This window comes from Argentina silus (genome assembly GCF_951799395.1).
Source record: "Argentina silus genome assembly, chromosome: 1".
Classification (NCBI taxonomy): Eukaryota; Metazoa; Chordata; class Actinopteri; order Argentiniformes; family Argentinidae; genus Argentina; species Argentina silus.
This window is the reverse complement of record NC_139655.1, coordinates 4074923-4101147: the sequence shown is the minus strand read 5'-3', so window position 1 is coordinate 4101147 and position 26225 is coordinate 4074923. Positions and strand designations below refer to the sequence as shown.

At 44.9% G+C, this 26225-nt stretch overlaps 1 protein-coding gene across 3 annotated transcripts in view; it reads right to left on the bottom strand.

Moving 5' to 3' along the window:
• Positions 1 to 4598: 4598 nt before the first annotated feature.
• slc12a7b (solute carrier family 12 member 7b) overlaps positions 4599 to 26225 on the bottom strand; it is a 128507-nt gene continuing 106880 nt past the window's right edge. For 2 of the 3 annotated variants that reach the window (XM_083667112.1, XM_083667111.1), the window contains 24 exons: positions 25218 to 25312; positions 24572 to 24703; positions 21815 to 21961; positions 20034 to 20088; positions 19642 to 19772; positions 18200 to 18441; positions 17833 to 18044; positions 16389 to 16556; positions 15791 to 15889; positions 15562 to 15619; positions 14754 to 14928; positions 14500 to 14618; positions 14014 to 14112; positions 12928 to 13047; positions 12259 to 12363; positions 11060 to 11228; positions 10603 to 10798; positions 10312 to 10481; positions 10045 to 10176; positions 9761 to 9868; positions 7823 to 7992; positions 6937 to 6951; positions 5138 to 5271; positions 4599 to 4727 (listed from right to left, as the gene is read on the bottom strand). In XM_083667112.1, the coding sequence (XP_083523238.1) occupies positions 4636 to 4727; positions 5138 to 5271; positions 6937 to 6951; positions 7823 to 7992; positions 9761 to 9868; positions 10045 to 10176; positions 10312 to 10481; positions 10603 to 10798; positions 11060 to 11228; positions 12259 to 12363; positions 12928 to 13047; positions 14014 to 14112; positions 14500 to 14618; positions 14754 to 14928; positions 15562 to 15619; positions 15791 to 15889; positions 16389 to 16556; positions 17833 to 18044; positions 18200 to 18441; positions 19642 to 19772; positions 20034 to 20088; positions 21815 to 21961; positions 24572 to 24703; positions 25218 to 25312 (3143 nt within the window). In that variant the 3' untranslated portion in view covers positions 4599 to 4635. The remainder of the gene's footprint in view (positions 4728 to 5137; positions 5272 to 6936; positions 6952 to 7822; positions 7993 to 9760; positions 9869 to 10044; positions 10177 to 10311; positions 10482 to 10602; positions 10799 to 11059; positions 11229 to 12258; positions 12364 to 12927; positions 13048 to 14013; positions 14113 to 14499; positions 14619 to 14753; positions 14929 to 15561; positions 15620 to 15790; positions 15890 to 16388; positions 16557 to 17832; positions 18045 to 18199; positions 18442 to 19641; positions 19773 to 20033; positions 20089 to 21814; positions 21962 to 24571; positions 24704 to 25217; positions 25313 to 26225) is intronic. The other variant, XM_083667113.1, reaches the window with a different exon arrangement.

The following is a 26225-nucleotide window of genomic DNA, read 5'->3' as shown; positions in this document are numbered from 1 at the left end:
ATGTTGAAGAGCAAAGGTTCAGATTCGAGTCAAATTAGAACAATGCTGTATGGTGTTGGTAAGGGGCAAAGTTTCAGTCAATGGAAGTCAATGGAACTCCTTGAGTGACTCCAATCCATAAACATAACTGATCTGTGTGGACGGAGTACTGACCATCATACCACATACAGTAAGGTCACAGGTGACTGGAACACCACTAGCCTTTATTCATTATACGATAGCACTGAATGGCTTGAACTAACAGTATCCTATCTATAATCAGGTCAAATAGACCATAGTAAGGCTGTGTGGCAGAGTCTCTAAGCTCTGTGGTAGGCTATAAAGCTTACCCTCCTCTTTTTATTTCTGCATGGCAAAACATTTATGTTCTCTCTCTCTCTCTCTCTTTCTCTCTCTCTTTCTCTCGACTCTTTCCAAAGCCTCTGTGTCTAAGGTTCATGAAGGGACCCATCATCATCGAAGCAGAGAGGATTCTGGGTAGTAGAACAAAGGACGCCACATACTTATCAACGACTGATGATCCTGCAGTGGTCAATAGACTAGCTGAGAAAAATGACCTTGAATATAATATGTGAATGAACCAGGTGAGAGAAGTCTTCGGTGATGTCAGACGTAGGTACCACACACAGATACCAGACCTCATCCTCCTCCGTCAAGGTTACTCACAGTCAGTCTGAAGAGCCCATTTGGATGCTTGTCCCTGATAGAGCAACGACCATCCAGGGTGAAACTGCCAGTGTCTAACCAGTTCATTCACCGGATGATGGTAATGGTATGTTCAGCAATTCTTTCACAATAACTATGACATTGGTGACCAAATCTACGAGCCGCCAAATTACATAGCATAATCACACTCCATCCTCCAGTTATATTATCTTGTGGGATGGCATAGATTTTCAAAGGGTTGGCTGCCTCCTGGTGGGTAGAATCGAAAGTGCACTGCCTTCATCTGGCTGTAAACCAGACCATCCTTGAGCGGAACACTTCAATTAGTTGACACCCCAAATAAATGACACGGAAGATGGTACGGTTCTGATATAATTCAGCACTTTAATTTATTACTGAGAGGCACAGATACAATTTAAAGGGCTGCCCTCCACTACGCGTGCGCCCACAAGGAACATCCGACTGTACGAAAGTCTGTAAGAGGTTAGCTCACTGAGCTGGACAGCAGCAGAACTAAACAAACACATACAGTACACGTGCGCGCGCACACATACACACACACACACACACACACACACACACACACACACACACAGAGAGTTACGCTGGTTCTCCCTCAGAATGGAGGCTTACCCCTAAATCGCTTCATATAAAAGATTGTTACTATATACAGAGAAAGGAGAGAGCGATTGTACAGATTTAGACTTTAAACAGAGCCTCCATGATCGCCACCTTGAGGTAGATTACATTCTCTCGTCACTTTGAACCAGATACTTGTAACATACATGTGTGTTGCTTACTCATCCCATATTCACTTCTAGAAGCTTTTGCTCTGCATTTTCTGTCAATGGCTTAATTCTGCTGCTATGCAGCTCAAGTAACCAAGAAGTAACCGTTTTTTTAAACTTTATTTAAGCTAAACAACTTGATGCTTCATATTACAGAGTCAAAGATTTCATCTTTGGTAGCTAAAAACTCAATTTTCATTTAATCATTGTCAGTAACATAACCCATTCTTCACCTGCTGCCCCGACTCAATCAACTCTTTGAAATCTGAAATCTCCACCATGGGCCAGACCAGGTTCTTCAAAAGCCTTGTCCATGTTGTGTTCTCAATAGGTTAGAAAAAAACACAAACAAAACATATCTTCAAACAACTTGACATATATACACCCCCCTCCCTCCTTCCTTAAAATCACACAAGTCCTGCAAAGTAACACTTAAAGAGTAACAATGAATCAACTACAATCTAACTAACTATCTGTTGAGTGTAGACAGACACTATGACTACAAATTACACAGCCGTACGTGGGAGAAAAACAAAAACACACAACAGACACAGACATTGTGTAATTGATGGTGGACTCTAAAACAACAGACACTTGTTTTCACGACACTGTAGAAAAATACAATGTTCTCGTTACAAAATACTGCACAGCTAAGAAAGGGTTGAAAAGAAACTGCGGAGGTATATACAGGGGAGTAGGGCGGATGAGTCCTTCCTTCCCTCCACAGAGAGTTTCCTATACTGTATCAGGCGCCTGTTAGCCTGCTATAGAACAGGGATTTAAATGCCCTAGAAGTAAAAAAAAATGTTTTTTTTAAAAAAAGAGAGAGAGACTGGTTTTGTAACCAAAAAAAAACAAATTAATTTCCCAAAGTGAAGGATTTGTAGTTCATTTGGGAAGAAAGCGTTGTTTAAATGTCCTTCTTGCATCTCCAAATCAAAATCAAAGCACTGGCTTTTTAAAAATAACTTTGGGGTGATATCAGTCATCAGACCTGCCATATACCTGCCCTATGAAACAGGTTCAGCCATTTGTACATGTGATGTTGGGGACACTGACAAGCATATACTTTCACAGTTTCCTTTTTAGTCTTTTTGGCACGTTTCTTCCTATACAAAGTGAAAATAATTCATGGGACTGATCGAGGACATGAAGCCTAGAGGGTGCTATGTACTGTAACATTAAAACATTAGAACAATAAAGGAACAGCCTGACACTGGACATGATGAAACCCCCTCCACCCTCCTCTCTGCTGTATGGTGACTGGACGAGACGGCGTGTTCTCAGTAACTCTCCTGTACTGTAAAGTGTTCTCATGTACTCCAACAGAGACAACAGGGGCTAAGGTGGCGCGAGGACAACTCCAACAACAAGCACATCTCTCCCGTTTCAACTACCTCCTTCTCTTTCCACTTTGGGGCAACAAGTCAGAGGGCCACAGAGAGTGAGACCAATCTGTTGGCGGTGGTTAGATACGATGAAGCCGTAGTGTTGACCGAACTCATGATTTGTCCTGTGAGTCGATGCAGAGATGAATTGAACACATCGACAACAATGATAGTTTATGTGTGCACATTTACGATCCTTATTTTATGAAGCTGTGGAAAAGCTCATCTGCCCCTTTTATTCCCTGTTACCCTTTGCATACAAATTCCAATAATCACTACTTTGCAAATCTTAAATATAAATAAGCTATATTTCTGTAACAAACACAGAATAAGGGCTAAACAATAGAATATTCACTATGGCTATTTTCCTAATGCAACAATAGCTGTCCCTGGGGGCTTTGAACATTGCTACTGTGCCAATACCACAGAGTGCGCCCCCCCCCCCCCCCCCCTCCTCCCCCCATGCAAGTGTGACCGACTGGTATTGAAACCAGGTCTCCTGCATTCCACAATAATGTGTTAGCCTGGTAAACTGAAGCCTAAGCATTTGCTCAGAGAGCTAGCGTGCAACTCTTCTGGTCTCTGGCTAGCGAGGTGGACCACCGTCCGAGTCTCGGGGCAGGGGCGTAGGCAACAGCATCTATTGCACATTTAAATCCTCTTGGCCTATCCCTCGCCAAAATGCGTCCCCAGCTGACCTAACAACTCTGCGTAAACACACAGATACAAAAACACACACCTCTTTTCAGGGGTTGTGCTGCACTCAACGACAACAACAACAAAGCAACGACAAGACAACAATTAGCATGACAAGAATTTAAAATAAATCCCATTGACAAAATTAATAAATTAAGCCTATTTTTTCCTCCAGATCTTGAACATTGGCTGACATAATGACTGACAGACTGACCAAATCCACCCACTGAGTTCCAAAGGAGACTTTCTGACTCCCTCAATTAGAATAGATTCCGGTTGAAATGTACACAACCTCTCACCCTCCTCTGTAAATGGTTTCATGGGGATCTGAGGGGACTAGGAGGGCATACGAAGACCTCCAATTGGCATGATATGACCACACATTTAGTAATTACAAAACAAATATGAAAGCCAGAATATCAGACTACTGTATCAGAGCACTGCCTTAGGCCTGTATAGCAATAGACAAACAGACACATACATAGTGATGTTCCTCTTGGGTTTTCACAGATAATAGAAAGGAGATAAGGAGTAAGCTGTATTAATCTTAGAGGATACAGAGAGCTTATGTACAGAGCTCAGACAGACTTTCAGTTTGCTACAGCATGTTACTGAGAGGCAGCAAGTCCACAAACAGCCCAGGTCCAACTTCTGAGCATTTCATCAAACCATAGAACAATGAACAATGCAGGTTTATATCAACAACACTGCCGTCTTCTGTTGATCATACATACCGTATGTGTCAAATACAGACATGAAGCACAAACATATAGGGGAAAATAAAATACAAACATCCAGTACACTAACAACATCAGAGTCAACATGCGTACATAAAGTAAAAGTTAAAGTGTCCGAATGCTCCATCATCCAATCGGTCCAGGCGTGTTAAGAAGGCCCAAGGACCTGTGCTCTCTCAGCAAACCAGAGCAGCTAACCCTGATCGGTCTTCCCTTCTGAGGCCCAAAGAGCCTTCTGTCCAATCACATGGCCCTGTTCCGACAAACCCCCCCCCCCCCAACAAACAACCCCAAAGGGTTCTCTCCCCAAAAATGTTGCGGTGACGATGTTCCGTGTGCGATGTTTTAGGCAGAGAGCGTTTAAGAGTAGATGGTGATGACCTCGCGGCCACCCCCACGCACCAGGAGGACCCGGTTGAGACCCTCCAATAGAACTTCCAGGAACTCCATGTCTGATACAGCTGAGTCAAGGGGAAAGCAGAGGCTCTAGGGTGGCGAGTGATGTACACATTCATTTGACATATACTCTAATCACATTAATGGTCAATATCCATACATGATATAACATAATATATAATATAATATAATACAATATAATATATGGCGTTTAGCTGACGCTTTTATCCAAAGCGACTTACATTGCAGTGAGTGCATACATTTCAGTATATATGGTCCCAGCGGGAATCAAACCCACAACCTAAGCATTATTAAGCGTCCCAAAAGAACACTTGGATTCTATTCTATTCTTTTCTACCTTCACAATACGCATTTTCATTGACATCCAGCACACCATTCCAGCTGACATACAGCACACCATTCCAGCTGACATTTTTCTGTAGTTGTGTTAGGAAGTAAAGGATACAGTTTTCGTCGCCTCCTCTGTTCTTGGGTGGTCCAGGCATGTTCAGCAAGACCAGATGAGCTCCCTGGGACTTGTTGACCACAACCTCATTCAGCTTGACCGCAGTGTGCATCCGGCGTACGTTTGACTGGTTCCTACAACACAACGGTAACAGTTAACAGACCAACCTCCTCCTTTCTCAACCCTGATCCTGGTCTCTGAGACTTTGGAGGGAATGCAGGCGGAGGAGCAGAACCAGGACACCCAGCCGAGGGAACAGAGTCTCAGGCCATGGTGGTGAGAAACAAACGGGGACGGAGGCCTGGCATTAGTGTGTAACAGGCTTGATTGTCCGTTCAACTTCTGTTTCTGAAAGCTTGTTGCTGAGGGCTTCACTGTGGCTAAAATAGAAAATTACCTGTCAATGCACTCTGTTCTGATTGACACAAGACCTGTTTTTCAAATATGTTTTTCAATGAGTCGTTTTCGTGTTGTCAGCAGATTGGCAGGCAGCCTCAAACGAACACAGATGAGATGATGACAACAAAAGCAGGGCAGCTCATTGTTATGGTAATGAAGCCGCAGGTGTTGTTACACTCGCACTAGCAATCTAGCAGTCAAAGCAGCACTACACTTCACATTTCAGCTCCACAGAGAGATGGGATGGGCTAGAGGGGGACTGGTATGGGTCAGCCTGTGGGTATGAAATATTCAGTCTATAATTATATTTTTTGTGGATAGCACTGTATGTACTGTATGTTTCCAGTAGTCAAAACCTATTGGTAAATATACACTATATTGTGTCTAATTTGGTCTCAACATTGAAGATGTTATACAGATGTGATAAAATGTAACATAAAAAGCTCTGCACAGCAACATCAGAAATGCAAAAAGCCTCAAGCAAAATAACCACAGCACAATACAATGATGCTCCTCCAAAAACCTGTGCTTTCCATCCAGTTTGGAGTTATTTATTAGAGATAGAAATCAGAGCAATGGTAATAAGACCATTTAACGGAGTACGGTTAAATAAAGACATTAACATTGTCTTTGCTCAGTCAGTACAGGAATACTGTAGTTCCAAATGTTTCTAGGCACAAAAGCATCTGTCGTATCAATCACTAAGGCCTAAACGGAAAGCACAAATTTGGCCACACATGCTTCAGAACATGACATCATCACCACATGCTAATTAAGTCAGATGAGGCTCTTCCAGCTGAACAGACAAATGATGACAGAATGGGACACATGCACACACACACGCAGGCACGCAAGCGCACGCACACACACACGCAGGCACGCACGCACGCACACACACACACACGCAGGCACGCAAGCGCACGCACACACACACACACAGGCAAATATGCACACAAAGCAGCTGACAGGCCACAACATGGGTGGGACAGAACAGGACTACTGTTAAACACACACACACATACAGACAGACATACAGACAGACATACATACATACAGACAGACATACATACAGACAGACATACAGACAGACATACATACAGACAGACAGACAGACAGACATACAGACAGACAGACAGACAGACAGACATACAGACAGACATACATACAGACATACATACATACAGACATACATACAGACAGACATACAGCCTATACAGACAGACATACAGCCTATACAGACAGACATACAGCCTATACAGACAGACATACAGACAGACATACAGACAGACATACAGACAGACATACAGACAGACATACAGCCTATACAGACAGACATACAGCCTATACAGACAGACATACAGACAGACATACAGCCTATGGCAAAGAGAAATATGACTTACAGACTCTCCCACTCTCTAGAAGGAGGAAAACAGGACAAAACAACAGAAACAGGCTTAGATGCTTTCTAGAGACCCCTCAAGAGCTCTCCACTTGCACATGCCCCCCACCTTAAACAACACCCCTTGAGGACAGTCAGTAAGCAAGGCCATTTCAAAATGAAGGGAGCTGACCATAATCCTTCATTTCAACATGTAAATGAGTTGTAACAATGTAATAATGAGATAGACATGTATTGAATGCTCAGTGAATGAGGTCATTAGTCCATGATGCCAGACTGTGTGTGTTGTCTGCGTGTCGCGGCCATGCACTGTGACTCAGACGGCCGGGTGTGTCCACACACACGCGCACACACACACACCCACACACACACACACACACAGGACATCATGGAACATGCCAATGCAGCCTAAACACACACCATGCAGGCTGTGTCCTATTTCACACCATCAGGCTCTGGGCGTGGACTACTATGTTCTACTACACACACGTGCAGTGTCCCAAGACGCAGGCATTTGCACCAATCTGTTGAACCGTTTGGTTTTACATGAAGCAGACAACTGCAGGAAGAAAGCATTCTGGCAATATGGCCTTGATACTGTAACAACAAGGATAAGAGTCTGCATAATGGAATCAAGAGGAACGTTTCATTGGGGTGGCAATGAAGCTCCCCACCAGGTCCTACTATCAAGGAGAGTGAATCAGGATTCATACGTTTATTTTTTAACTAATAGCATTAAACACCATCGGCTCAGTCAAAACGGTGCAAATGTGTTGCATCATCCTAACAGTGTCATAGTCACAGTGCTATTGTACAAGTGGCTCCACTGTTTTGGGGTTGGACTTGAGGATGAATGGAGGGATATAGAGGGCAGAGTGGGTTCTTACGGTTTCATGTTGAAGAGGTCACGCACGCCCATGTTGACCTCGCGGTTGCGGTTGCGTTCGGTGAAGAACTTCTCCTTGGTCCAGGTCATGTGGACGCTGTCGGGGCTGATGCTGGCTTTGTCGTTGAGCGCAGCGTGAGACGCTGTGTTCCTGTCATGGATGAGCTGGGCCTTGGGGGAGGAAGAGGAGAGAGAGGATGAGAGAGAGAGGGAGGGTGGGACGGAGAGGTAGATAGAGGAGAGAAGGAGAGAGAGGATGAGAGAGGGAGGGTGGGACGGAGAGAAAGATAGAGGAGAGAAGAGAGAGGATGAGAGAGGGAGGGTGGGACGGAGAGAAAGATAGAGGAGAGAAGAGAGAGGATGAGAGAGGGAGGGTGGGATGGAGAGATAGATAGAGGAGAGGAGAGAGACAGAGAGAGAGGGGGGGGGGGGGGGGGGGGGACAAGATGGGAGAAAGACCCAGAAATGGAGATAGAGATAGGGGAGGGTCAGGAGAAAGAGAGAAAGCGATTGATGAGAGATAGAGAGGCGGTCAGAATGAGAGAGAGAAAGGAGGAGCAGAAGAAGTACCAAGCCTACAATATGAATCTGATCTAAGGAGTTATAACAAAGACAGTCAATTAATTATTATCAGTTAATTAACCTAAATAGTCAAAACACTGTTCATACAACATAAACATCACAAACATTGATGACTACATGGAGTGTAAAGGGGTTACAATGACACCACAATCCATCCACCACGTGCAAGACAACGGCAGCCATCTCTACAGGTAGACAGCGTCCTCTAGTCAGGGGTGAAACACTGTGATGGCGACAACCAGGCAGAGGGGATGAGGGGAGGGAGGGATATCCATTGGAGGAGGACAAAAATGGATGATGACACCACGGTGCATGATGACACATGAACGCGGGGACCCACTCGGGAGAACAACTCTCACAGTTACAGAGCCACAGTCTGGAACAGTCTCTCTTAACAGTCTCAAAGCTATAAGCCCTACATGGTTTCTCAGAGCTTAAACTTAACTTCCTTTATGAAAGGCAATTAGCCTTCAGAAATGTGTACAATTAATACATTTTCCAGTCTAGCCCCTGTCAGTGAATGTGGCTGTGTAAGTGTGATCTATAGGGGGTTGGTGGGGTCAGATGATGGTGGTGCTGGGGGTAATGGTGATCTAAAGGAGAGGGGATTGTAGGGATGGTATGGGGCTGCAATCTCGGGGTCTCTGGGGTACAGAGGTGTTTCACTACCTCGTCCTCCTTTGACTCGTCCAGCTCAGGGCCTTGCGTGCTGGGCCCCGAGACCTCCAGAGCACCGGTCTGGTTCTTCCTCCGGATAGAGCTACGCGACTCGTCTGTGATACTCTGAATCTGAGGGCGTCACAGCCAACACGCGCCGGGCGTCCGCAGCCAGACGGGAGAGGGCCAAAGGTCATACAGAGCTAGGGAGCTGAGGGCCAGGGCCGCCCACACAACTACAACCAATGACCTAGGGGCCAATGATCTTGATGCTGATAACCAAACATCTAATTTCAGTCGGCATCGGGGATGTCCGGACTAATGCGTGAGCTCAGCGAAGATTCAAGATCGACATCCGTGAAATGTGATCCAAAGCAGTGAAGTAGGGTAAACAGTTTAACAGTGCCTACAGGTATACCGTACAAACGTCAGTCAGCCTTTGGTACAGGCTCAGCAGATTCTCTCATCAAAGGAGAGTTACAAAAATCCATAATCATGTAAGGAAGCTGAAACAAACAATTCAACTATCATATGAAAGAGCCTATCTATTGAGTTTGTAGATCAAAGTGTTGAAGTGAGATAGCGTGTAAATCAATTCCAAACTATAACAAAACTCTCAACACAAGTTTTAAAAAAAAAAAAAATCTGTTGTATTTTTCTGTTGTATTGCCTCTACCCAGCAGATAGGGGGCGATGTTACCTCTCTCTCCCGCTCCGTCCTGGACAGCTGCATCTGCTTCAACATTTGAGAGCGTTGTTCCATCACCAGAGTCTTCTCATAGGTGAAGGCTGAGATGTCGCTGTCATGCTGTAAAAACACACGCACGCACAACACACACACACACACACACACACACACACACACACACACACACACACACACACACACACACACACAGACACAAATACAAAAACACATCCAGAGTGAGCTAGAAATATGCATTGGATGTAAGGGGAAAAAAGCCATTTTTAATTGAGGCTCACCATTTCCACCACCTCGACCTCAGCGTCCAGCCGCAGGTGATACAGGAACATCTGCAGGTCCTTCTTCATCTGAATACTGTTATCATCCATCTGAGCCACTGTGAAGATACGCATCTTACACTTCCTCCATACCTGGTAAAAAATGATTACGGGATGAATTAGTTCATTTGACCATTTTCAAACCAAGCACACGTAACAAAAACAATCAACAGACAGAAAGAAACCGGAAGAGATGAAAGTCAAAGGAGGTGTGTGTATGTTCTCTACCTTGTGCTGGCGGAGAAGGAAGGGCAGCAGCATCAGCAGTCCTCCGTCATGGACGATCCACCACACGTCGATTGTGCCCTCCCCAAGACGATCCTGATTGGTGGGGAAGCTGTCCACATTCTTGGCTACCAGCAAGGCCTGATGGGCCGCCGTGGTCTCCCGCACAGTCTCTGTAGAGAGATCGGTTCAATTCGGGTTCACTTCAACTCTTTAAGAAGCGAGCATACTAGTCTGCTTACAAGGCGACCAGAACAACAACACAGTTTCCACAACCCATACAACATATCTGACCTATGAAGTTCTTCCAGGAGTCGGGGTCATTGGACTGTTTCCAGGAGCCAGGCCAGGCCATGAGGACAGAGTTGTGTTTCATGCCTCCTAGTCCTGCCGACTGGATCAGGTGGGAGAAACCATCTCGCAGGTTAGAGGACACCACCGTGTGGCAGAAGCCCTTGGTACGCTCCGTCGTCATGGACGACTTGATGTTCTGGAAGTTATGAGGTGAAAAGCAAGGTGAAAAGCAAAGCAAAAAATAAATTACATCATGATTTATAAAACACTGATATGTTGAAGCATCTAATGCTCAAACCCCTTTACATGCTAAGGGATTTGATGTACAGACTACAATGGAAGTGCCTCTGGTCTGTCAGTAGATGGCAGTGTCTACCTGTGGTATTGGCATGTCATAAGACTTTAAACTCTCCCTCTCTCTCTCTTGTTTTTTGATCAATGTGTATACTCATGCTACCTGCTCGGCTTTCTTGGACTCTGTCTCCTTGGTGAGGTAGGTTCCCTCCAGCACAGAGCCACAGATGGTCAGACCCTTCCCTGCTTTAAGCTGGGTGGTGAGGGACAGCAGACGGGGGTGTTTCACCCCGAGCTCTGAGTCCAGGTTCAACAGCACCAGCAGCTGGGGCCTACACAGAGGGAGGACGGGGTTAGACTTTATTTTGGAGTACATCTGATTGTATTAACTGACACAATAAAAAATGTTTTATGATCCTGTTACATGTAGAATAGCATACACATACCACCCTGAATGAATACACATACCACCCTGAATAACACTAACAGAGAGAGAGAGAGATACAGAGAGGGAGATAGAGAGAAATAGAGAGAGAGAGAATCCTGATGAACTGATACATTTTCACAAGAGAGCATGTGGGGTCAGAGGCGACACACAGGGGTTAAAAAACACACCGAGATAAAAAAATGTTATCAAATCCTAATGGCTCCAGTGCTGCCCAGGCTGCTGGCGCAACGCCAGCCAGGATAGAGAGGATTAGGGCACACTGAGAACCGGGCGTGGGTGATGGGTGTAAGCTCTGATGCCACCCAAGCCAGATGGCATAGAAGGAAATATTGATTTGTCATCCTGTAGATTAGGGCTAGGGTTATTGTGTATCCTGTGGAAGACAGAGAGGATACTTTTGACCCAATTCTTTTGTTAAAATAAATAAATCCTCCAGTTTTTTGGACAGGCAGTGTGCAGGGCAGCCTTTGTGCCTGTTTGTCTGCCTCAACAAAGAGATTATAGAGAGGGCTCACAGATTAAATAAATAGTAATTATCTCTGTCTCCAGATTACTCAGACATGCTCAGGTAACAAATAATCTCTGCAGTAGTCTAAACATGGTAAAGTAAAGGCCTCACTGGAGCTGAATGTTTCTGACAATAGAAATGATGTTATGCTGAAGTTTATCCTGTGATAATTAAATGACTCACTAATGCTCTGATATGCATGGTGGTTCTGTTTGAGTGGGTGTGGGGACCAGAAAGATCACTAAACAGGGAGGGTTGCCCTTTTAAGACAATATGATTAGTGTTGAACCACACACACACACACACACACACACACACACACACACACACACACACACAAACACACAAACACACACACGCATGCACACACACATACACACACACATGCACACACGCTCACACACACCTCCAGTTCTTGGTGTGGGGTGGCGCCTCCTCCAGGCGAATGAGGGCGTATCTGGCGGCGTTGAGTGACAGGCCACGGATGCCGTCGCCCCACTCCTTCTCCGCCCTGAGGAGGGACAGGATGAAAAACGGGATGAGTGTGGACGACAGAGCCACAATGTTACATATACCCCACTGCACAATTTACTACGTTTTATCCAAAGTGACTTACATTGCAGTGAGTCCATACATTTTTCAGTATACAGTACCAGTCAAAAGTTTGGACACACCTTCTCATTCGATGGTTTTTCTTTATTTTTTTAATTATTTTCTACATTGTAGATTAATATTGAAGACATCAAAACTATGAAGGAACACATGGAATTATGTAGTAAACAAAAAAGTGTTAAACAAACCAGAATATGTTTTATATTTTAGATTCTTCAAAGTAGCCACCTTTTGCTTTGATGACAGCTTTGCACACTCTTGGCAAGGTGTGTCCAAACCTTTGACTGGTACTGTAAACCCCACTGCACAATTTACTACGTTAGTGTAAAGTTGTTTTTAGTTTTTTTTGCATGAATGGATGAAGGAAGGAATGAATGATTTGTGTTTTATCACATCGATGTAACCCAGCCCTTGGACAGTTTCATTTGTATAAATCCAATTACAGGACGACATGTTCTCTTACCCTCTGTATTCAATGTATTTGTAGATGCATCCAGCGATCAGCATAGCCACCAGGGCATAGTACCAGGAGCAGATGAACATCAGGGACAGACACAGACTCATCCCCAGGAATGACAGAGCCCTGTGGGGGACCAGAACAACATGTTTTAGCTGAAGCCAGAGCATAGAATCAGGAGGAAAGGATAATTCATAGCCATTGATTCAAAACTATTTTGCCACTATAGTGCTGTGTTTGTTTGGTCAGAACAGGGCGAAAAGGCTATCATTCATAACGAACCATGTGCATGTTCTGGGTACTAACTCAGCTAACAATGGGACTGTTCTTTAGAAACTGTCTATTCCCTTTTACTGTGAAACCCTAATCCCAGGAAACACCCTTACCCTGCTTGTTTTACAAGGATCCCTTTTCCACACACCGAACACACAAGACAGATGTGTGTGTGTGTGTGTGTGTGTGTGTGTGTGTGTGGCCAGTAACATGGCCGTACGCTAGCAAACTAGTTAAGGGTAATGAGATTTCCCCGGCGGGGGTGTGTTGCGTGGGTGGAATCAGTGGGGGAGGGTACAGTAGTTGTGCCCAAGTCACAGAAGTTGTCCCCCAGACAGACCAGCTGCTCAGCGGAGGCCTGATTACTGTAGGAGCCCCTTGGAGCAGAGCCAAAGCTTGTTAGCCTGAGACACACCATGCCCCTTGCTACCATCAACACAGACTCCAGGGCCAGACTGTTTGTGCCAGGTGTGTGTGTGTGACCTCAGAGGAGATCTGGTGCGCAGCTCCTCAATAACAACATCAACAGTACAGGTAAAGTAAGCAGGTGTGTAGGTCGCAAGAGACTTGAACAGTGCCAAGAGATTTGAACAGTCATGTGTGCAAGCACTAATCTGAAGAGAGGTGGTTTGGAGAGTCCTTCAGTAGAGATAACAGTGTGATAAAATGGCCTGTGTAAAACACACAGTGAGACACAGTGAGAGCCAGACCTGGGACTGATGGCGTAGTTCCAAAATGACAAACTCCTGGCAAATGTCAAAATGCTATATCAAGCACACTGCCTCAGGTCTGGGTGGGGAGAGGTGTGGTAGAACTGACCAGTGGTAGAACTTGAAGCGTGGTCTCCAGTTGGGGGTGCGAAGCAGTGTCTGGACAGCACAGGCCAGGTTGACAAACAGGTAGCACATCAAGAAGAACCTGCGTGGAGAGGGAGATCCACAATAAGGCGGGTGAGATGACTACACCTGTACCTGTGTTACTGAACCTCTACTGGGGCAAGGTCCATAGTCACTGTAGATGGGGAAATAACAGGGAGGGCAGCACAGTGAATGGGAGAGAGGGAGAGAGGGAGAGAGAGAGAGAGAGGGGGAAGGTTGAGAGAAAGATTTAAGGGGTGGGAAAGATGGTGAAAGGCAAATCGGGAGAGAAGAAAAGAGAGAGAGAAGCAGTGAGTGAGGTAGAGGCAAACAGGTGGGTGGGGAGAGAGGTATGAGAGACGTGTAAAGAACAGGGGAGGAAGGAGGAGGAGATGGAGTGAGAGAAGAAGAGGTGGAGAGAAGTGGAGAGGGTGTGGTGTGTGCTCACATAGAGAGGATGGGGGCCACAGCGTCCAGAGAAGCAATGAGGATGCCAATCTCACAGATCCCAGCAGTCATCAGCAACGCCCATGTAGGCTCCCCGTTGGCTTTCCCATGCCCAAACACCTGGGACAGGCAGACACACAACAGAGGGTTAGAGTGTGTGTGTGTGTGTGTGTGTCTGTGTGTGTGTGTGTGTGTGTGTGTGTGTGTGTGTGCGTGTGCATGTGCATGTGCGTGTGTAAGTTTGACCAGTCTAACCTGTAGGAATGGCACAATGCCGTCACGTGCGATGGCCTGCAGCAGCCGGGGGGCGCCAGTGAGACTCTGTAGCCCCGCCCCACAGCAGGAGAAGAAGGAACCAATCACAATCACCCAGGGGGAGGGCCAAGACAGGGTACCTATCACCAGATTCCCTTTGACCGAGTCCCCAAACCTGTACACACACACAGACACAGGAGAGAGAATATACACACATTCCTAGTACCGGTGGTCAGAATACTTTAACAAAGAAAAACCATTTAAGCTCTGTTCTGCTCTAAACTGTGATTCATTTGAAAGACGCACGCACACTGACATTTATAATGAATATTTATCACACAAGCACTCACACACTCAAATAAACCCACACAAACTCACACACACACACCCTTTTTGTGTCCTGTTCTAATTTGCTCGAGCTCTCCACCTGACAGTGCCATAAGTGTAACAAGGGGCTGCTATGTGCAACAGACAAACAGCTTTTTGACAGAGAACAGTGAACCTCTCTCAATTCAATGTCTTTAAGTCCAGCACTTTTAAGCTCAGCTCCCTCCATGCCAAACCAGGCCAAACTGACGCATGTTTTCTTGCTATTTGGAGGAATGAGCTGTCTGTCCACAGGGTAACTAATGTAATTAAAACCAAGGCTAATGAGCATCTATCCTCCGACAGGTACACACAAGAAACAAGCAATTGGTGCTGTACCAGGTGAGCCTAAGTGATGTGCAAGCAGTAAGCACTGCTGTATTCTGTGTCTCGATGCTATGTGCTATTTTCTTATTAATAAGCAGTGTAAATTAGCACTTACTTGTCTCTAAGTACCACTCCCTCGATGCAGGCACCAAACAACACCACACAGGTAATGTCTAGGTGACATTGAGGAATTTAGGCCAATGGGGTGAAAAACTACCATCTCTGAATCACTGTAAGGCTGAGCACAGCGTGAGACGCTGTGCTCCTGTCATAAGAATGTTACCGGACACTTAAATAAAAAAAGGTTTCACAGAAAAAACGTAAAGTAATGCTGGAAAGGATACAGATGAGGGAGGTGGTTGCTATGGCGAGGATGGTTCCGATGGGGATGGATTTCTGGGCATCTCTGAGGTCACCTGACCGGTTGGACCCCGCCATGATTCCTGAGGAGGGAGAGAAAATACCCAGTCAGAAAATAACCTGTTGCCCACACACTATTAAGTTAGAGCTCATCTAGTTACAGCCTAACCACATTTCAACACACTCCACCACAACACATTCACCTCTGTCAATTCACCTCATGGAATCAAAATTCAATTCAAGCGACGGATTATAACTTTTGAATTTGAACATTAGCAGTCAAGTTTGTGTTACCAAAGAGTATAATACCATTCAAGACGAGAAGGGAGCAGACATGACAGATAAGGGGGACAACAGCTGTGTGTATGAGATAACAGTGTCCTGGGCTGGGTGGTGTCCTGCTGCATCCTCACTGATAGAGGAAGAGCTACCGCCTTTAAAGCTGTGAAACATCCTGGAACAATGTAAATGTAGTGTAAATCTAACCCTAACTCTAACCCTAACCCTAACTCTAACCCTAACCCTAACCGTGACACATCAGTTCCCTGTCATTCAACCAATAGGGATAAAGAACAAAATTACCAGTGACAGAGGGGAAGTAGATGCCCACTAGCAGGGTGAAGAAGGTGGCGATGTCGTTGACCACGTAGGGCATGTAGACGTCCCGGGAGTTGTCTGTGGCAGGCACAGACGACTGGCGCTTCTTCTCTACCAGCATGCCGTTAGGCCCGTAGTCTGACCACATGTTGTCTATGGAGGACAGAGGACAGAGGGAGTGGGGGGGGGGGGGGGGGGGGGGGGGAGGAGAGAGGGAGCAGGGGAAGGGGGGGGGTAGGATGGAGAGGAGACAGAGGTATGGAGATGGGGAGGGAGGAGAGAGGGAGCAGGGGAAGGAGAGAAGGAGAAGAGAGGGGGTTAGAGAGCGAGACGGGAGAGAACGAGAGGGAGGTCACATGTAACTATCGTCTGAGGGAACATGGTTGACAGCTCATGTGCAACTCATCAACCACCACCTGCATTCATGCCTCATTTCATAACTTAAGAGAATGTCAGGAATTTGGGAGGGCGATGGGGGAGTGTAAACCTATGTCTTTGTATTGTCTTTGGAATGTCTTGTAATGTCTTCAATCTCTCGGATATCATGCTAATCCAATACTAACTGTGTATTTATTTGGGAGCCTATGGAGATCTTTGACAGCTCACATTGGGTCCCCTGTGGCTCAGTTGGTAGAGTAGGGCGTTAACAATGCTTAGGTTGGTTTGATTCCCGCCGGGACCATATATACTTAAAGATGTACGCACTCACTGCAATGTAAGTCACTTTGGATAAAAGCGTCAGCTAAATATTATATAATTCTTATTATATTATATTATTATTATAGATATCCAGACCGAGACTCACAGACCATCATTGGCATCAGTTTCTCAACAGGACACTCATCATTCAGTTTATCAAAGCTTTTACATTCACACATTTAAAAAAAAAATTATAATAATAATAATTTGGGGAGGGGGGGTTACTATTTACCTTCATAACCACATTTTCCTCATTGCTTTAAAGGTGGGGTAGTAATATGAGAACCCTTCTTAGACTATGAGTCGGTGCAAAGCATTATACAGTGGAAATAAAAACAAATGATAGTAATCATGAGATCCATTAGGCTGCAGGGGCGTCTGGAGGACCGAGGGAAGGGAAAGGGCTGGAGCAGTAATGGCTCCACATAACATCAGGTTGCTACTTACTTCAGAGATCAAAACGTGATTACTAAGCTATACAGGGTAGGGTAACTGGTAGGATGAGGTACATGAACAACTAATTGAATCACAAGAAAGGGAACGTGTCCAAATGTGGTTTATATTTCAGTGCATAAGTCTATATTTACTATGTAATTACATGTAATTACACCAGTAAATCACATTGCTTGTTACTATATTGGCTACTGTGCTAAGCGGGAGGTGGGGTGTTTGCCTGGTTGGAGGTCTAACTAAGCGGAGGTCTATCTAGAGAGCGTGGAGGAGGTCTCACCTGAGATGACCCCGCTGGCCAGGCCAGGTATGCCCTGTATCTCCGTCACATTGTTGAGGTTGAAGTACTCGTTACAGGTGGCGTTCAGCTCAGGCCCTTCACAGAACAGAGCCCACAGCTTGGTGGTGACCGTCACATTGCCCACTTCCTCCGTCTTCAGACACCTGTCAAATTGGTGGTTCTGCAACGTGCGGTTCCCCAACAGGCACACCCTGACAGGGAGAAGAAATAGAGCTGTGAAATATCCTGGAACAATGTAAACGTACAACATTGACACATCAGTTCCCTATCATCCAACCAATAGGGATAAAGAACTGGAATGATCTGAAATTCAAGCCAAATCCTCATGGAAAACAATGGGAATTACGGGAAATCTGGCGGTTCGATGGCGGTCTTGATGACTCCAGCGTAGATGGCCAGGATGGAGAGTATGACGCAGGCCAGGAAGACCAGCGCCAGCTTGTTGACGTACTTCACCCCTACGAACACCACCAGGGACATGAGAGCCAGGCAGCAGGTACCATACACACGCATGTTGTTCAACAAGGCCTCCGCCTGATCCTCCTTCTTCTCTGCCACAAAGATGGCCGCCTTAGGCACGATGTAGGTCTGGGGAAAGAGGAGACAGGATAGGTGACAGGGTTGTGACTAAATGTAGTTATGCAGAATATACACAATCACATTGAAACAGTCTTATACAGTGCCCTGTGTGAGAAATGGGACAGTGAAGCATGTTTTCTTCTTTTGATTCTATACTCCAAATGTTGGGATTTCAAATTAAACAGTTACTATGAGGTTAAAATATACACTCACCGAGCAATTTATTAGGAACACTATACTAATTTATTCCTAATAAAGTGCACAGTGAGTGTAGATTGTCAGCTTTTATTTGATGGTATTAATATACATATTGGTTTCACAATTTTTAAATGAAAAACACTTTTTATACATAGTCCCCCTATTTCAGGGCACCAAAAGTAATGGGACAGATTAATATAATGTCCAAATTAAGCACTCATGTTTAGTATTTAGAGGATAGCAATCTTCCGTCCTCTGGCTATATTGACTTCAATACAAAACCTAGGGTTTTATTAATGTATTGCCACTGAGGCCCGCCGGTAACTGCTTGCTGTTGCTTTCTGTGACTGCAATTGTAGTTTACGTGCAATAGTTCTGACGATCTTAATATGGTGTTAACGATGTAAGCTGTGGAGCAGTTTTGTAGCGGTTATGGCGTATAGGTTTGCCTTGGAGAGGTTTTTTGCTCCTGGTCACAGCTGTTGTGCACTGAAGTTCCCAGAAGGGATTAGGTCAGGAGGTGAGTGAGTAGATGCAAGAAGGAATTATACAATAAGCAAAGTGATGATGTTGTATGTGGCTGCTAAACCTATATAGCTTAAACCTATTGATATTGACATTGAGCAGTAATCTAATATTCTGAAATACGACCATAGTCATAAAAATAAATCGTCCTCCCTAATCTTGAAGGGCACCAGCCACCACTGGCAGACTCCAAAGGAAAATGCAAAGCCTAGAATCAATACTAGACATTGACAGCTCTCTTATGCCTGCACAAATGATATGACGGAATACACCTGACTTACCAGAAACACCTGTCAAGTCAATTGTCCCATTACTTTTGGTGCAATGAAATAGGGGGACTATGTAGAAAACCTCATAGTCATTGTTTGATTTAGAATCCAGACTTTTGGAGTATAGAGCCAAAAGAAGAAAAAATGCTCCACTGTCCAATTACTTACACAGGGCACCGTACAGCAGTGTTGACGTAGACACATTGAGACAACTCACCAGTAGAATCTCTATAGTACCCAGGATGTACATGGAGCCAGCGAAGGTGGTTCCCAGGTAGAAGCAGAGGCCCACAGCTCCACCAAACTCTGGCCCCAGAGACCTGGAGATCATGTAGTAGGAACCTCCAGCTAGGGGTAAAACAAAGGGCAGTGCAGAGTCACTCACTACATCAGCACTGAGGGTAGCTCATTCCGGGGTGTAGTGGACCTTTGTTCCCCTCCTCTAACACTTTAACTACCACTGTGCCTCTTAGAACCAAATTCATCAAATTCATCTTTATTCTGTGTTTGACCTCAAGGTAATTAAGGTACTGGAGGAGAGTATAGATCAGCCCAGTTCTTACTAAACATTGCCTTTTAAGTGCACATTTATCAGCAGACCAAGCCTACCTGGAACCACACCATTGGTAGCGATGGCGCTCATCGATATGGCTGTCAGCATGGTCTGTGAAGAGGGAAGAAAAAAGTAAAAGAAAGATATTAGCTACATAAGGGCAGTTTGGAGAATTCATAGAATATAATAAGGGGGGGGGGAGTTAATCCCTTATTTAGTCCCTAAACCGATCAGCAGAGGCTCATTACTCTTTGGGTACACAAAGGAAGCTACTTTGTAATAGATATGAGCTCCTTTCTGTGAAATCAAAGCTTGTTTCAAGAGTGTTTAACAGTTTCAAGGATATTTGCATCTGGCTGGGTTATATAATACGCCTGGGGTTGGAGAGAGGGTGTCTGTCCTTGGGATGACATGGGTGGCCATGACCAAAATAAATCCCTGTCCCCTGCTCCCTGCCTGCTTTCAGGCCATGCACAGAAAAGCTGGAGGAAAGCTAATTAGCTGGTAAGCTTCTGTTACACCGCAAAGCGAGCACTTGTCGGTTGTTGAATCTGTCTGGTAAATGAATGCCATATATAGTAGATATGCATATGTCTGGCCTGGTGAGACGGATTAGCACATTAGAGCATGTAGATGTGTGATTGAAAGACTAGAAGAAGGAGACAAATTCATATTCCACCTTTCATTGAATCTACTGAATAAAAAAGTAGGCTGGACGACTGTGTCTATAGCTTTGTTTGTTTGTTTGTTTGTTTTCACCTCCATGGCAACATCTCTTTAACGATCCCCTGATGCTCGTAACAGAAGCGTGACAATTCCATCAGCTCCTACAACTGCTGTTGAAATCAATTGCTGCTTTGATTTCTGTGGTCGGTCACGTAGACAAATCTTGGTTATTGTTACTTGGAAAAATTCCACTTTCCAAGAACACAGCAACTCTCTCAGTGGTTTATAACACAACGCAGTTGGTAAACCTCTCTGCAGCACGGACTAATGTCTGACGCAACATTAGTGCCCACAATATGAATAATATATAACAATAAGCACACAAATAGGACCCGAGGTCTGTGCAGAGGAAACAGTCCCCTTGGCCTCATACCATTAGTAATTAGCTAACACACTGGGGGCGGCGTGTGTGAGACATTATTATGTCTTCCTTCCATTACAAACACAAGCCTTGCAAAGACAAGAAGGATTGAATCAGGGATTCTCCGTAAGCCTTTGTCTGCACAGCTCATGCGTAAGCTTTAAGAAGCCATTGTCAGAGGTGGGTTTATAAATACTGTACTGGCCCCTGTGTGTCAAAGAGGGAGAGGGAGGGATGGAGATTAGACATCAAGCTGCCAGGTGTCATCAGAGAATAAGCATGAGCTCCTGTTTAAGTAGAGATCCTCAGCTAAATATAGAGGGATCAGAGACCAAGACTGACTCACTCACTTTCACTATCACTGTTGTCAATCTCTCACTCTTTCTTTATCTCTCTTTCTCATTCCACACACACAAATAAACTCATATGGAACTCTACCCATATATATATATAGAACACTGGGGCCACCACTGCCAGAGACCTGCCAGATTCTCTCACACTTTTCTCAAAGTTTAGAAGTCGGCAGCACTTTGTCAGAAGATACGTATTTCATGATGCCTGTAGAATATAATATCTAGTCTTGATTGGAATAATCACGGAGAGGGGTCTATAGTGTAGAATACAATAACCTACACAATGTAGAATGGCCATGGTGAGGGGCCTGACTGTGTGTGGAGTGAGATCTACAGTACAGTCGGGACAGTACAGTCCGTACAGTACAGTCCAGTGCAGTGCAGTGTGTTTACTCACACAGGAGCAGGTCATGATGACAATGGCCAGGGACTCCATGATGCCAGCGGTGCCCACGATCCAGGTGAGACGTAGGAACAGGATGACACCCAGGATGTTCTGCAAACACGGCAGGTAGACCCCAATGAAGGTACCCATTTGTGGACTCTGGAGGGGGGAGAAGGGGAGAGAGGGGAGGGGATGGTTAATTTCTTCACACCATACCACCTATCCACAGTGGTTCTAGTGTAGGATAATTATTGGAGAAGTATCCATCTGTCCACTGTACAGTACAGTACAGTATATAGAACTATGAACAATAACAAATGGACAACAAATGGAAATACAATACATCAGAGTACTGTCATGATCACCGATTGTGATGCCCTGATAGTCTTGGTAAGAAAAAATCTAGAAAAACATCTCTGAACTCATCCGACAGACAGGGTGGAATGGCGAAAGTACTTTTGATGGAACAGTAAATTCCATCAACGCTCAGCCTCCTCAAACCGATAAATACTACCATGCTTTTATGCAAGCGATTCCAGCCTTCACAGGAACACAGGTTCCTTTTCTTAACCCATGGTGAAGATTCTGGTCCAGTGACTAAGACGACGCATTGTCTTCACTGCCGTTTCTCGCCATTCAGTAAATCGCTTGTATGATGATTTGAACTGAAACCTTGTTTTATTTCGCCGCTGATAGGCATCAAGGTCTCGCCAATAAATTTGTTTTTGGGTAAATACATGCATTCAAGGTAAAAAAAGATACTACGATGTCCTCAGTTCATACAGTCATGCATTGTTGCGAAAGTGAAAAGCCCCATTCCCTGGATGGAATAAATAGATTGACCTTATCGTCTCCTAAAACATGGTCTTTTGGTATTAAACAACTACCAAACCAGAGGTTGGAGGCTTATTAACAACAACGCAGATCCCTCCTACGAACGCACTGTGCTGAAAACAGTTCCACCCTGGACCGCCATGGAACTTTCCAGAGCTTCCATCATGGACATCACAAATACATTCCTACACGAAAGAACAGTTTTCCAACAGCTCAGAAATAGGAAAAGGCACCCCGATTGTTCTGAAAAAACGAACCTGTGGCATAGTATTCCACCCCTCCTATGTATAGACTACTGACCGTCTGTTATTCGACCGTCTGTTATTTCTCGAAAGCCGTCGATACCTTTCTTTCCATCTCTCAATCTAAAGACAAAGGAATGTCCCACTGGCTGTAGTTTGAGTGGGGAGGACAGGGGTGTCAGCTTAGCCCCCTTTGCTCTTTTCTCAGCTTTCTGGCCAATCACAGATGCCCATACTGTCTCCATGCAGAGTATAAAGGATGGGGCAATTGGCATGGGACATGTGGTTACTGTGGCATCACAGCGCCGCTTGGCAACACTGTGCGTATATTGTTTTGATTTTTTAGCAGCATACTGATGTGAACAACAACTTCAAAAGCAAGTGGTTCTAGGGCTTGCAGCCTGAGAAACACAAAGAGCTGGGTTGTTCTGGTCAACATGTGCGACACTGAGGCCCTGTGTTCTTAAATGACTAGCCCAGATAAGCACACGGAAGTCAGCACTGAGATGTCTTGATTATCCATCATGCTCTTCATCCAGAGGGTCACCACCGGCCAACTGTGGAGGTGCTAACCCCAGGACTAGGGGTACCTTCTCACCAAAGCCTCATCCTATTGCACCACATCCGCACCACATCCGGCGCCGGTAGAGCTGGCTGCCTGTTGCAGCAGCTCCATCTTTTTTAGTTATTTATAGTAGTTTATAGTAGTTTTTATACTGTTTGTTAAAACCATCATCGAAATTTAACCAAATAACCGTGGACACTAAACTTTTTATTTACTTTTTCGCTGTCTTACTACTCATGGAGACCGTCTTTATTCCTGGTGGATTTGCGTGCGGCGAGACCGCTATTGTTTACTTTTGTTTACTTTGGTTGTTGAGGGGCCAGCAACACAAGAATGGTGTGAAGCAGCGCGAGGAAGACCACCGGCTACAAGCAGGCTAATGACCCGCAAGTGGCTGGGGCAGAGTCAGGCTGGGGGATGTTTAATCATACTGGACCGTTCTTACTGTATATAACGTTTCAGATGTCTAGTTTATTTTATTCTATTATTCTATTTATCCTGCTGTTGTGGGTCAAACCTCCAACAAGAATATGACAGAAGACGAGAAAACTGTGAGAAATATGAACAGAATGTGTGTGTGATCCATTTGTGGTGGGAGTGGTTTCGTGTACAACACGCATTTGTGAGGGAGTGGTGGTGGCTGTTCGGAAGCCTACAAAGCCGTAAACGGACATTAAACCACTGAACATGTGCACACTAGTGCAGGGGGAAAAACAAAGTGAGCATGTTTGCGTGCCCTTCAAAAGATGATATACTGCAAACCAATGTTTGCTCTGGTCAAAGACCCTGTTGCGTAAGGAACATTCAGCAGTTTGAAGGGGACTAAGAATTAACTCTGTGTGAGTATGGTACAGTAGGATACACTGACCCTGTATGTACTCTACGTTTCTTTCAGTTGGAAGTATGTCCTCAGTGTCTACCAACTAATACAATTTATGTGCCAAATTTAGCTGTTTCTTCCATCATTCGGAGGAGTGAACCTAAAAGGGATTGCATTGCTTTTTAATTACTAATGGAGGTGTGGGAGTGTGATGTGCATGGTCTGTGTGTGAGAGGACACAGAATAAAATGGAATGGAATAGAATAGAATAGGATATTGTGCACAGAATGTGGAAACAGTGGGCTAACCTTGATTGCTTTCTTCTTAGCCCCCTCATCGTCATCTGCCTCCTCATGCTCCCGGACCCCCTGGGTGAGGTTGGTGTAATTGGCCAGCTTGTTGAGGAGAGAAGACACCATGGGGTTGCTGTCCATCTCTTCCTGTTGACAAAAAACATAATAACGCCTCTTAGCACGAAACCCCAGAGGGTCAGTTCTGTGTCAGTTCTGAGGGTCAGTTCTGTGGGTCAGATCTGTGTAGAAATAGCTCCCTTTGTGAAATGGCCAAGAGGAATAAAAAATCTGTATACAAATCACAGGAAGTTAAAAAATAGCTTTACTGAACCAAATTCCAGATGAGAAGCATAAATAGCAATCCACGGTCCATAATTCAATATATTCATAGGATTCAACACAAGTGATTTCCACCGCAGGGCAGCCAAATGGGCATGCCAGTGTCTTCAAATGCTGGATGGACATGATAGGGATAGCCTCCCCTTAGGACCAGCAAACTATGTATGGTTAGAGAGGAAATACACAAATACCACATTACTGTAACTAAACTGCCAAGCTGCACATCCATTAAGACGTTCTATCGACAGAACAAAGGTTATGTGAAATATACAACCATACCACTGTTAGGGTTGTACATAACCATTGCATTTGACCACAGTACCTCAAACAGCGCCATGTTCTTCCCATCGTAGAGGTTGCCCTTGTCATTGTCTGTGTTGTTGATGAACGGACTGCTTTCCTTTGGGATGCCATCGCCTGTAAGATATGAGAGACAGTTCAGACAACACAAACGTAAAGCGAAGTGAATGAGGGTGATGTGTGGTGACTTCAGCTGAGATACAGAGGAGATGTATCTGGATGAGAGTAAGTTAATTAGGCTAGCCATTAACCAAAGGTCAACATCAACCTGAGAACATAGAGTATTCAAATAGCTAAAGCCAAACAGTTTGTTTGGAGGCAGACAGCAATAACTGTCTTCACTGACTTTGAACCCCATATAGATTTTCTGTACTGTGCCATAAAGGGACATAATGGTGATCAATGCCTACTTTAGTGGTAATGGTTCATTGATCCAGCTATTAGGCCTTGTAATGGGCTCTGGGAGAACCATAAAAACACATGTCCTGTCCATGGCTAAGATGGGTCAGAAACAGTATAGGATGTAATCACTGTAGCTAAAGGCAACACAGGCTCCATTGATTGCAGTTTATTAATACAAGTTAAAAATAAACTTGAATAATGTTGAAAAAAAACAGTGTGGAAGAGAAAAGTGACTTTTTGTGACCAAGTGTTTTCCTTTGAATTTTCTGAAATCGAAGAAAAGAGAATGTCAGTATAAGTGACGGTATGGCCGCCACAGCGAGTCGTGCCACCGCCAACTGCCAACTGCCAAGTCATGTTTAGCCTACAGTAGATACACATTTAGCCCCTCTAGTCTCTCATTTGCAATCTGCCCTGTTTTAGCGTGAGTGTCAGTCTGGCCGGCAGATTCCATCAACAGAGTGAAACTACAGAGCTACACAGAGCACGAAGACTAAACAAACGGTCTGAATACCGTAATTAACTTTAGGTCTGTTAGACCCTAACTCTAACCCTAACCAGGCCTGGAAGACTGTGTGTTACTACTACCCATCTTCCGCCGTAGATTTAAGACCCATCTCTGCAGGCT